At 38.9% G+C, this 13,005-nt stretch overlaps 1 protein-coding gene and 1 pseudogene across 1 annotated transcript in view; one reads left to right on the top strand and one right to left on the bottom strand.

Annotated features, from left to right (window-relative positions):
• The first annotated feature begins 334 nt into the window (after positions 1-334).
• LOC148102020 (uncharacterized) lies at positions 335-1,477 on the top strand (annotated as a pseudogene).
• Positions 1,478-2,265: 788 nt separating this feature from the next.
• The window catches only part of insc (INSC spindle orientation adaptor protein), a 36,090-nt gene continuing 25,350 nt past the window's right edge, over positions 2,266-13,005 (bottom strand). The window contains exons 7-13 of the mRNA XM_006782374.3: positions 11,982-12,107; positions 8,040-8,211; positions 7,579-7,757; positions 7,335-7,401; positions 5,886-6,041; positions 4,917-4,993; positions 2,266-3,941 (exon numbers count right to left, since the gene is read on the bottom strand). Of these exons, the coding sequence (XP_006782437.2) occupies positions 3,813-3,941; positions 4,917-4,993; positions 5,886-6,041; positions 7,335-7,401; positions 7,579-7,757; positions 8,040-8,211; positions 11,982-12,107 (906 nt within the window). The 3' untranslated portion in view covers positions 2,266-3,812. The remainder of the gene's footprint in view (positions 3,942-4,916; positions 4,994-5,885; positions 6,042-7,334; positions 7,402-7,578; positions 7,758-8,039; positions 8,212-11,981; positions 12,108-13,005) is intronic.

Here is a 13,005-nt window from a genome sequence, read left to right on the forward strand (position 1 = left end):
AAAAAAGCTGAGTGTTTTTTTTTTATCAAAGAGATGGCAATACAAAGGACACATTTTGCAGATCGACACTCACACATTTTTTTCCTATTACTTGGTGTATTTCCCAATCATTAGTGAAAATTTAATGTTAAACTCTTCAATAATAGGGAGGTGTTAGGTCCTTTTTAATGCTATTGTAAATGAATGAATTCTCAAACTTTTGATGACAAGTTTTTCCAACTTGGGAAAAATTCTCTCTCAGACAGTGTCACACACTGTTAGAGGTCTGCCTCACCACCACATATTTCAAATACAACGAAGGGTTCTACAGGCAAAAACATGGCTGTCACCTATTGTAGCCAACCTTTACATGGAGGAAGTGGAAAGAAAGGCTCTTGGCTCTTTCAAAGGGAGAGTACCCAGCCACTGGTACAGATATGTAGACGACACCTGGGTCAAAATCAAGACACAAGAAGTGGAATCCTTCACTGAGCACATTAACGCTGTGGATAAAAACATCAAGTTCACCAGGGAAGACACAAAGGACAACTGCTTGCCTTTCCTGGACTGCGCCATGCGCATTAAAGAGAATGACAACCTCAACATCGAGGTTTACTGGAAGCCCCCACACACGGACCAGTACCTCCTCTTTAACTCCCATCACCCTCTGGAACACAAACTTGGAGTAATCAGGACTCTACATCACTGGGCAGAGAATGTTCCCTCTAAGCCTGAAGGGAAAAAGAAGGAACACACACATGTAAAGGAAGCGCTTAAGACATGCGGTTATCTTAATTGGGCTTTCATCAAGTCAGCAAAGATGCACAGAAAAGAAGATCAGACACCAGCGAGGGAGGATAAGAAAGACAGACGCAACAACATTGTCATCCCCTATGTAGCCGGTGTATCAGAGAAACTCAGGAGAGTCTTTTCCAAGCACGACATCCTGGTGCATTTCAGACCCAGCAACACACTCAGACAGAAACTGGTTCATCCCAAAGACAAAACTCCAAAACACAGACTTAACAATGTGGTGTATGCTGTACAGTGCAGCGAGGAATGCCCAGACCTCTACATTGGAGAGACCAAACAGCCACTTCACAAGCGCATGGCACAACACAGAAGAGCCACCTCCACAGGACAAGACTCAGCTGTCCATCTGCATCTAAAGGATAAAGGTCACTCTTTTGAGGATGCCAATGTTCACATTTTGGACAGAGAGGACAGATAGTTTGAAAGAGGAGTGAAAGAAGCCATCTATGTCCACTGTGAGCGACCATCTTTGAACAGAGGCGGTGGCTTACGACACCAACTGTCTGCCATCTATAATCCAGTGCTGAGATCCCTTCCCAGACACCTTAACGCCCAGTCACATCCTGGGCCTTCTGGCCTCAGGAAATCATATGATAGGGTGGGGCTAGGTTTCACAATGATCTCACCCAAAACCTTGGCTGATTGGGACCCACACCCATTTTCACACCTTGGCTCATGTGATTAGGTAGAGGATCATTAGGGGGTCCATTGTCCCTCTCGGTGGATTACTCCCACTAGGTTTAAATCTGGGACTCTCCACCATTTGACCCTAGAACTGAAGAAGCTTCTCGGATAAGAGGTGAAACGTCTTCAAGCAACTTAAAGAAGTCCAGACGCTTTTCTTTCCAAGCTCCTTAGACTCTCTCTCAGAGAACTCGGTGGTGCACCGAGGACCAATAGGTAAATCTTTGGATCCACCATCTCTTAGTCTCGTCACTTTGATGTTTCCCTGTGAGCCTCATTCAAAAGCTTTTCACATATCTGGTGTTTTGTTTTTTTTGCCTATTTAGCAACAATAGGCAGTACTGTAGTAAAATAGTACTGACATGCCCCTTTTAATTAATTGGCTACATTGTTAGCAGTTACTTACTTGCCCAAGCAGTGTGATAGATTTCTTTCAGGTACATTTGTGTGGTCTGGTGCGTAAAAGTCTAATATTTACCTTCTTTCAGATCTGCATTTGCTCTCTACGAACTACAGGGGAAATATCTGGTTTGCTAAATAGTCCACAAAGTTTGCGAGCTATCTGTTGTGTTGAGCTGCAGTTTGTTGCTGAGCAGGCGGCGTTAGTGCTTACAGACTTTTGAATGAAAACACCTTGGAATATAATACACTGGATAAACACCTTAAATCCAGGGGTGACATTTGTCTGTAGGTTCTTTAGAAAAGCTTTTATTATTGTTATAAATATATTTATTAAACCTGCTTTAAGATTTAAATACACAGTAAAGTCTTCATTAATACCAGACATTTGTTTGTATTTATTGTTTAGTAATTTCATTTTCTATAATGATAGATATTAGAAATACAGAGCACTCTTAACAGCCCTAAAATTCACAAAACCTTGCTCTTGACCTCAGTAAAATGTGATGAAAAGACAGACTGTGGTGCTTCACAACTTATTCTGCTGTTCTGAACTACTGGGTTAAAACATTTCTCTCTTTCTGTGTGGTATACACTCTTGTGCTACCATGTACTGTCATAGCACATAATAGGCACTGACCAAAGACAAATTATTTCTTTGTAACAAAACAGAAGATTTTACAGCATTCAATAAGCGATGGCATTCAAAAATACCAAAATGACCTTCACTAAGGCACTGACTAAAGCATCTTTTTGGCATCTTTTAACTAAGACACAATGAAGATAGAGAATTGGGTTCCTTTTCATTGCCTGTCTGGGAGCTTTGAAAGATAAATTAACCATGACTGTTAGCGGTTAACCCTTTTCTTAATTAATTAATGGACTTTTTTTTTTGTTGCTCTGTTAGTTACGTGTGTGGTTATCACCATAATCCTCAATTAACAATGACCTTGCATTCACTGAGTTGATCAAAAACTCCTCTGTCTGACAGCTCCAGCTTGGTCAAGATTGGCTCATGTAACAGGACAATGATGCCAAGCGCTGCAACAAATCAGCAACAGGATGGCTCAAAAAGGAATGGCTCAAGGCCTTGCAGTGACCCAAAGTCCAGACCTCGACCCAAATTAAATACTGTGGGGGGGACCTTATGCAAGCTGAGTATAAACAAATGCCTATAGACCAAAACTCCTCCACAATGATTTGACAGACCGATAAGGTCATATTTCAGTCATCCTTTAAGTTATTGCTGCTAGAGTTGTTTCCTATTAAACTAAGCTATTAAATTACGGGGCTGCTTAGTTTACTTAGAAAAACTTTCTTTTTCACATGACTGTAACAAAAGCAAACAAAAACATACACGACAGTGGTAATAATTTACTTACTTAGTTATTTTAAAAAATGGTTGCTCATTGAAAAAGTTTATTATTTTAAGAAGATGAGAAAAAAATAAACCAAAACTAAATCTCACTTCTTAAATGATAGACATTTCAGATTGACAGTTTTCTCTGAAACCTTTTATAGAGTCAAAACGCTTCAGAAACAATGTAAAAAAAATTGCACAGTGGTCAAATTTAAAGCATTTCATTGCATTTTTTTTTTCAAAATGTTTCATCTACTTATACAAATACTTACTGTTATGATTAATGAAATAATGAAATTCTCTGTGGAATAACATGAAATAATGACCCACTTTTTCCTAAAACCACATACATGTTTGTTGCATTTAATCTGAAAACTGAGTTGCACTATGCAACACATTTATACACATTTACTAATATATGTCCTCTGCATCTATTCAGATATTTCCTATTAACTGAACGAGAAATTTAGAGTCAAACAAAGCTGTAGTCATGAAACAGATACACTCCTTCAGAAGACGCGCGGTTTTGTACTGACAATGAGAGTTCTTCACTCTCAGTGATTTGGTGTGCAGGGGATCATACAAAGCTCTCCTCCATGTTGGAACACAGCAGGAAAGAGTCAACTAGACGTGGTTTGATCAGCTGCTGGTGGTCGGCTGCCTCGATGCTGTCTGGACAGCCTGCTGCCAGCCTCCTCAAAGCAGCCTGAAGACACAGACATGCACAGTAAGCGTGTTAGCAAACACAAGTACCACACAGACATTCATGTTATCATATCTCATCATTGTGCTGCACATATACAGTAAATATGCAATCATGCATACAGGCACATGAATAATAGGGCTTGACAACCAAAAAGAAACTTATGCATCCTTATCCTTAGGTTATCAGCAAGAAACTGTAATGAAAATACCAAATTCAATCCTATAACCTTTACTGGGCCAGAAGTTCTTTAAAATCACCCTGTTTTTTGTTTTTCCCAGTGTCTCGCTTTATTTGAAGAGCGTACAAGTTTTACACATGATGCCTCTAATCTATTCAGCCACGAGAGCCTCCAACATTTATGTTGAAAATTACAAATGATCTGTGAAAGCTCGGCATCTTTTGAAGGTAAAACTTTAACATCTACAAACGCGCTACTTAACCCTTGGCTAAAAGGATAAGATGGAATCGCATTAATTTGAATAGACTGAGTGTGGTTACAGTAAAAAAGAAGGCATTTCTCAGCGCAGCGAGGCAGCCCAATTAAGCTCCTGACCATTATGTGCTTCAAATCCCCTCGTCAGCCCCAAGATCTGGTCTCAATAATTATGGTCAGAATGATAGAATGATAATGTATGAGCAGAGATATTATTCATGATATGTACATATTTAAACACGCAGCGTCTGAAATGGTGCTTTCTCAGCGTGGCTTGGAGAGGATAAGGTTGATATATTTTCTGCTTTTTAAAAATTGCCTTTTTGTAATTAAATAGGACAATATTAGGAGCACTGATTGTGGGCCTGTGGTGCAATGCGCTTACTTTTACCACTGAAAACGTATAGTATATTAGGAGTCAAATTTAAATAGGCAGTTTGTGAGTTTGAATGATGTATTTGTTTTCAGTACACAGAATAATTTACACATATGTAAAGGTTTGTATGTGCACACACATATAAAAACACACGGTTTACACCTACCAGGCAAGCCACCAGCACAGAGTCACTGTTATTTCTCTCAGTAGGGGAGCGACACAGCTCAATAAGGCGAGGAACAGCTAAAGACAACACAGGAACATTTCAGTTAGCAGCTTGTCCAACTCTTTGATGTCAAACAGAGCAACTGTAGCTGTGTGTTGTAGACTTCTGGGTAAAAGTCTTTTTTAGCATTCTGTGATCAATAAATTGAATACCACCCCTTTAAAAAAGATTCTGTCGCTCTGTCACTTCTGATACAGACTATGAAACGTAAATTTTTCAAATTCAGTTTAAAGGATTCAGAAAAATCAGCTATGCAGAATAACATATGTACAACCAATACTCTTAAATTATTTCCCTCTGGTCTATCAGACATTTTTTTAAAGAGGATTGATTATGAGGATTTGATATCCAACTAATATCTTTATGTGGCCAAAATCATTTTTACTTATGTCAGTCGAAACCAGCTGATCATCTGATTACGGAAGTGGCTTTATGTTGCAATATAAACCTCTCTGAGGCAACTGTTGTGAATTGGCGCAATGTAAAATAGATTTTATTGAATTGCATATGTTTGTATTAAGATTGTTGCATAAATATACAAAACAAAACAAAAAACAGATTTTTTTTTTTTTAAAAGCTACAAAACTGATAAAACGGAAACAAAATACCATTTTCCTACTGTCTGTCTGTGACCCTCTAGTGGCCACCGACAGACTTACAGCACTTATGTGTGCGTGTGTGTGTGTGTGTGTGTGTGTGTGTGTTTTATATATTAGTTTACTTATGCCAGATGTGTGGATTGGACGTGTGTGTCTTTTGGAACATTTAACAATTTCTTTTTATTAAATACACATATCACCTTGAAAAAAATGCATTTCATTTACTAAGTTTTTCGTACATTTTGTACAATGCGATATTTAATAAGTAAGATAACTGTTAAATGTTCCAAAAGACACAAAGGTTCACTACCTTTAAGCTGGATAGCTGTTTGGGCCACATCAGGGTCTCTGCTCAGTCGGGCCAGTGTGACGGCAGCTTTCTGCTGGACACGCTCACAGGCAGCGCCCTCTGATGGACTGGAAGAGGATGGTTTTTCTCCCAGCAACAGTAGCAGTCTTTCTATACCTTGAATATATAATATTCAGCACAGATTAGCCAGGTAGGAAAATAACAAATAGGAACCAGCAAACTGTAAAATGTAATAAAAGAGCAGGAACAAAACAACACATTTAGAGAGACTTGAGAGTTTCCAGACAAAAAGTTACAAAAGAGTCAAGGTTTCAAGTGAAAAAGAAAGAAGCAAAACTTTCTACACATGCCTGTGAGAAAGGATATAGAAAAAGTGCAGTTAGTATAATAAAGAAAAAATTACTGAAGGCAGTCAGTCAGCCCTTCAGCCAGTTATTGTTAAATAATATTTCAAAAATTAAAAAAATAAGTTACAAGGCTAACACCCTAAGGGCAACGCTATAATTCAAAGGCCAAAACTCATAAAGTGACATTGAGAGAAAATAAATCTAAATCATTTTAGCTGCTTAATATATGATAAAAATGTTTTGTAACAAAAACAATCAGATTTTTTTTTCACTGAGGTTCTCGTATGAAAAATAAAATCAAACTGGCCTTAATGAGCAGAAAAACAGACTGAAACTGCCAACATTTGATAGTGTGAGACTGAGACAGTGACTCAGACACATCTATCTATCTCACTCTTTCATAGTGTAAGAAGTACAGAGCCAGTGGAATATGTTAAACAGAAAAAGGAAAAGAGTTTGAAAAAATACAAATGGGAATGATGAAAGGATTACAAAATGATACAAAACACATATTATCTCTATGTAACTCTATTTAACAAATAATACCTCTTTATTAAAAAATATATATTTTTATGTTCAATGTCTGATGTTTTCAGCTCTTCTAAGCTAGTTCACAGAAATTAAAGTGATGCTGCCCTCCTGAGGAATAAAAAAAGAATTACACTGAAGCGTCTCACTTTTACTTTCATCTAGTCAGCAGTTTGGTAGTTTCCACTACCATTAATTTAATTTAAAGTTTTATATTCATTTTGGAGGTGTAGTGGAGTATTAAGTTTAAAGGAGTTCCTAATATTTGAACCCTCTTAGGTACAAGAGGTGGGCGAAACAAATGTGTAGGAATGCTCCAGTCCTGTACAACAACACTACCCACCAGTATAAATTATCACCTTTTTGAAAACATTAGCAAAAACTGAAAATGTAGAGGCTTCATTAAAGGAGAGTTTATTTCAGAGCTGCTGTAATAGAGTGTATTAGATTTTACAGGTGTACCTAATGAAGAGGCCTGTGAGTGTATTACCTTCATTAAACTGCAGTGTAGCCAGGAAAAAATCCCAAATATGGGTAAAAAGGAGTGAAAAGCCATAGTTAGAAAACAGACTACCTTGTTCTTGCAGGACTTCAGATGCGCATTGCTCTAAGACAGACAGGTTTGCCAAGATTGTCACCACCTACGATTTAAACAAAAACAAAATGATTAAAGGTCTGGCAAAGAACTATAGTTGAGAGCACTGCTTAAAAACAGGTTGATTTTTGCATTATTGTTAGTAATAGTGTAATTATATAGTATGTTTGCTTTTATGTGACACTTAGGGTAAGAAAAACATTGCATACATGGAAACGTGTACCTGGTCTTTGGAGTAGGGTGTGTCAACTCTCTGGCGGTCTTTGCAGGCCTGAAGTAAGATGTGGATGGCATTAAGCTGCAGGAGGATCTCACAGGCCATGCTGTCGAAGAAGGTGATATTGGCCAAGGCAGCCGACGCCAGGAGGAACACTTCACCACAGGATGCGGTCTCACACAACTCTGAGAGAAAAAAAAAGACGTAACGTACCAAACTGCAGGGGTATTATTAATACACCGTAACATCCAAAATGCAAGTAAAGCAAACCACAAAATATACGACTGATCCCCTCTCTTTCGCTTGTTTAGAGTTTTATAGAGGTTTAAAAGAAATTCAGTATGGTAGTAAAGTTTAGCCTCGTGCTAAAACAATCAAATACTCATAATTTTCTATGAAATCAAAACAACTTTTTCCTCCTATAAATCAGTGGTCAGGGTGAGATCATCACCACTGCGTCCACTCACTGATGAGCGCCGTGACAATGTCGTGCATGCTCTCCAGGAAGCTGGCAAGGTGCTGAGTGGATGTGTGGTGAGGCGAAGTGATCTGAGCTACAACAGCTGCCGCTTCAGCTCTGGCTGCCTCCACGCTGCTGTCATCAGTCAAGATGTCTGCCAGGCACAAGATCCCGTCCACCTATTAGACATACAGCAGGGACTGTTTTACTGCTGCAGTGGAAACACGTGGTCATATTCTTTTCATACTCACTTATTTGTCTTATTTCTTTTATTCCAAAATTGTCCGCAAACAAAAATATAGCTGCTCGTAACTATGTACATGTACTTTATTTCACTGTGAGACAAGAGGTTTTAACTGATGGCTTATCGTCACATGATATACAGTGGCCTGCGTCATCTTTGGTCTCACACGTTAGCACGTTAACCTTGATAGTAAACAGCTTAGACTAACAAAATGTAAAGGATATGGATTCATTACTAATATTTCATTTAAGGTTCTATTTATTAGAATTTGTTTCAGGATCAGGCACTGGCAAAACAACACAGATGCAAGGAAAACTCAAACATGTTGAATCCTCAATGTGGTTCTTAAAACCCATTTCTGATTCCCAAGCTGAACAGCTTCAACTAACAACACATTTGCAGTGGCTGTCCAGACGGACAGTGACGTTTCCATGGTATCAGCTTGACTAAAGCCAGCACCTCTCCCAATAAAGCCATCAATATTTTAAAAACACCACTTCCTTTTAATGGCCAACTACTAGAGTTAATGTGCCGCTGAGAAACTTGTATATCTGACTGGCATCGACCCAGAGCGTGTGCATCATCGGTGAGGAAGTAAGGGAGGAACTCAGAGTTATAGGAGAGAAGGAAGTACTCATCCCTATAAACAAAACTTTTCTTGTGGGCATGAGGTCATGTATTGATTTAATGTATGCTCTAATGAATTTGTGTTTGCTTATTTGTTTGTATGTTGCTGTAAGACTGTAGAGGAACGAGGAAATAAAGAGGTAGGACAGGTTTTTATCCACTTGGGGGCAGTGTTGATCAGTTCATGCAAACATTGCTACAGATGTTAGCTGCAAATCTCTGCAGTAGTTTTGATCAAATTTGTCATATCTGTAAGAGTTGAAAGTCAGAGGATACTGTGAAAAAAGTCAGAACTACAAGTTAAAAGGTTTAATCATACTTGAATTTATGCACGGGAAAACTGCAGTATTCTAGACATCAGCTACTTTAGAGTTTGCAGTCATTTTTCAATCATAGCTTTTGTTGCCATTTATGATAAAACAAATTTGCTCGCCATCACTCCTGAAAACAGTTTACACAAGTTTGCAGACGCATATCTCGAGTGGAGCACTCAGCCAGCCACACCTGTCAGTCATATCTGCTGACGAGCATCAACGCACCAAGCTTCACAGGGCAATTCCCTATTTTTGTCTCTGTGGACGTCAGCAGCACTGTGCCAGCGCGACCCACTGACGTGGAACAATCTACTCTCTACACCTCCGTTCATCGACTGCTCCCCTGTCCCCTCTTCCCTAACTCCTCCTCCTCGCTAAAATAGGATGGTCCCCAGGTCCTCGTCTATCAGACCAGAGGATGTGTCTCATTTATCATCAGGATCAATGACAAATAACTTTCCTTCTTTATTAGGAATATTAAAAGAAATAGTTTAAGACACCCGCTCACAGTTTGAAGTGTTTCTGTGGTAGATCCCTGCTGTGACTGAGATCACGGAAAGGACATACTGTAGAACAGAGAGAATTTCATAAGGTCTTGGTGCTGCAATAGCCAACTGCGTGCTAAATCTCCTGGTACAACCCTACACACTGAAAAAAAAGATTCTTTACCATCAATAAAGATGAAGGAATACTTTCGAGTAAAATGCAACTGAAATAAAAGTGTTATTTATTGAAATAATGTATCACTAAGGAAATATGCTTGGTATAAATAAATGTATACCAATCAAGTAAATTTCATTTGACCAAATTCCAAGACTTTAACACTTGTACCTATGTAAAAGAATTACATGGAACATTTACATGTAATCAGATTAGTTAAAGTCAGCAATTTGGGCATAAAATATTATTCGAGTGTGGCCACTGCTTATTGAACTCTTATTTGAAATTTTACGAGTGTGGGTTGAAACCTTCACTTTCAGTCAGTTAAATATCGCACTGACCCATGCTCTCTGCCCACGATGCAAAGCTGTTCCTTTTCTTTGTTCATTGAGCATATCTTTTCTGAATCAATAACCAACCTTGCCTTTCCTGAATTCACCTGGAAATGTTATGATTACATAATGATCCGGTTGGGGATAAAACTAAGAAGTATAGCCACCAGTGAGCACTGCAGGTGCGTTATGGGCCCCCTTTATTTGATCCTTCAACAGTGACAGTTGTGTTTCTCAAGCCTGAGCGAATCGCCAGTGAGCGGTTGGTAGCGTAGACTTGCCTGACAGCTTTTCCCCCTGGAAGAGGCTGCTAATCTGGGGCGGACTTTGGTTCCCATTAAAGAGTTTTCATGCACGGATGATTCATGCTGTCCCAGCTGCTCTATATGTGAACAGACACCATTGTGGCATCATTATTCACTGCAATCAGGTTATATTTGTCTTTCTGTAAACGCTCGTCCCACACAGGTGCGTCTGTTGTTTATTTTGGTTGAATTCTCCATAGAGAATGAACAAGGACGAACAAAGATGGATGTATCGTTAGTCTTTCCTCTGCCTGTCTCACATTATTTCCTACACACACACACACACACACACACACACACACACACACACACACGCACATTCATGAGTTATATTTTGGTGTATTCACTATATAATTTTTCCAGAAGAGCAAAACATGTACCTCACTTACGCACCTCCCTCACCTACGCAATATAACATTTCCTCAGCTTTAAATTACACAGCAGTGTTTAATAGTAGGTCCTCGGCTCTGAGGTAACTGGACCTAGTGATCTCATTCATGAAAATTTAATCAAGTAAATAAGAAACGTGCGCAGCTCAGCTACTGTTGTTGAAAGTTTACTCCCTAAAAATACAGGCAGTTGTTCAGGAGTCAGAAATGGACTTGTGAAGAATGAAAAGCTGCCACATGAATATCAATTATTTACTGTGAGACACAATGCTGTTGCTGTTAAATTTGGAACTGACTGACAGCTTCCACATTTCATTTTGCAACTGAGAGCAGCCGAATGTAGAAACCAGCAGCAGTATGTTTATACTCTTTACCTGAGGTGAATCTCACCAGCAGTAATGAGCAACATTTTTAGGGAATGTAATTTTAATTACTGCTTAAACACTAGCACCATCAGCAGTGACACCACCTCATGTGTCATGCATGAAGCATTAACTATATGTATATGTATGTATGTATGTATTAGGGGTGCAACGATACTCGTATCAATATTGAACCGTTCGAGACAGTGCTTTCGGTTCGGTACGCATTTGTATGGAACAATACAACATTTCAAATTTATTTTATCAACTTTTCTTCTGACGATGCTGTCTGTGTTGAGAGCTCAGTGGATCTGTGTTCGACTACTCCACCTAGGCTGCACTATAACCTTGCAGTCATAACTTACTGCTCACTTACAACTTCAGCCAAACATCATCTGGCTGGACTGGAACTACTCACGGTTTTTACTGGATTTATTTTATTGACTTACTTTTACTCCAGACTGATGTAATCTCTCATTCCCCTTATATCTTAAATACGTGCGTGTACCCATTTTTGTTTATTACATGAAAGTCTGGAAATAGTGCCTCATGCACTGTTATTCTTCCCCACTTTATTTGATTTGTTCCATCTAACCACAAACTAATGACAAATTTCCTTTGGGGCCACCTTTACTTATTCACAGTTTATCAGTAAATTGCTGCACACCCTTATACACATACATGTGTACCTGAGTGTGTAAGTTGGAGAACTTTACCTTGTCCAGTTGGTTAATGCCTTCCTCCACACAGCAGATGGAGGCCACTGTTCTTAAAGCGTGTGCGTAGAGATCTCTGAAGCGGTCCTGTCTGCAGATCTTAAACAGGGCTACCACAGCTCCTTCCTGTAGGAAAAGAAAATGTGTCATTTTAATATTTAAGTCTAAGGAGAAAGTGCATGCTTGTATGTGCACTCATGTTATTCAGTGCCACATTCAGGTCCCACAATAGCATCATCTGTTCGGTGAGTCTTGATCAGGGGAACAAGCTAAAGCTGCTAAGTCATTGTAAAAAAGAACTTTAAAAATGTAATAAATTTATGAAACCAATGTTTCACAAATGCTTTGTGAAAGCTGCAAAACAAGAATAGCAATATAAACAATACAAATTGTTTATCTAGACTCATGTGAGACTGTATGATCATTATGATTATTAATCATTATCATCCATCCATCCATTCTCTTCCGCTTATCCAATTCAGGGTTGGGGGGCTGAAGCCTATCCCAGCTGTCTTAGGGTGAAAGGCAGGGTAGAGCATGGACAGGTTGGCAGTCTGACACATTGCTTAATCATTATCACTTGGTTTATTTCTGCTGTGAGAAATAAAGTGTAAATGCAGAAGCTGTTCACATGACGGCTGGTATAAACTTTATATTTCAACAAGACAATCCTAATTCAGTTGATTCAAAACAAGGACCTTCTTGCCGTGAGGCAACAGTCCTTTTTTTGCTTAAAGTCTATCCTGAGTTTCTAAATTTGTCAGTGGGACACTTTACTATTTTTCAAAGCATTAGTGAATGTGGGACAAAAATTGGTAAAACATTCAGAGTCCAACTTGCAACTTTCACAGGCCTGACATTAGATGGCTCAACACCAAATTATTCAGGATGCATCATTGTCAGCTCTTGCCTTGAAGCGCACATTACTGTGCAAAACAATGGATCAAATTACTTCTTGCTAGACTGTGTTATGAGAGCCAACTATCCCTACACATTTAAGCCAATAGCAGCATACTGGTTTTAA

The sequence above is a fragment of the Neolamprologus brichardi genome, chromosome 7 (genome assembly GCF_056152115.1).
Source record: "Neolamprologus brichardi isolate AB-2024 chromosome 7, ASM5615211v1, whole genome shotgun sequence".
Classification (NCBI taxonomy): Eukaryota; Metazoa; Chordata; class Actinopteri; order Cichliformes; family Cichlidae; genus Neolamprologus; species Neolamprologus brichardi.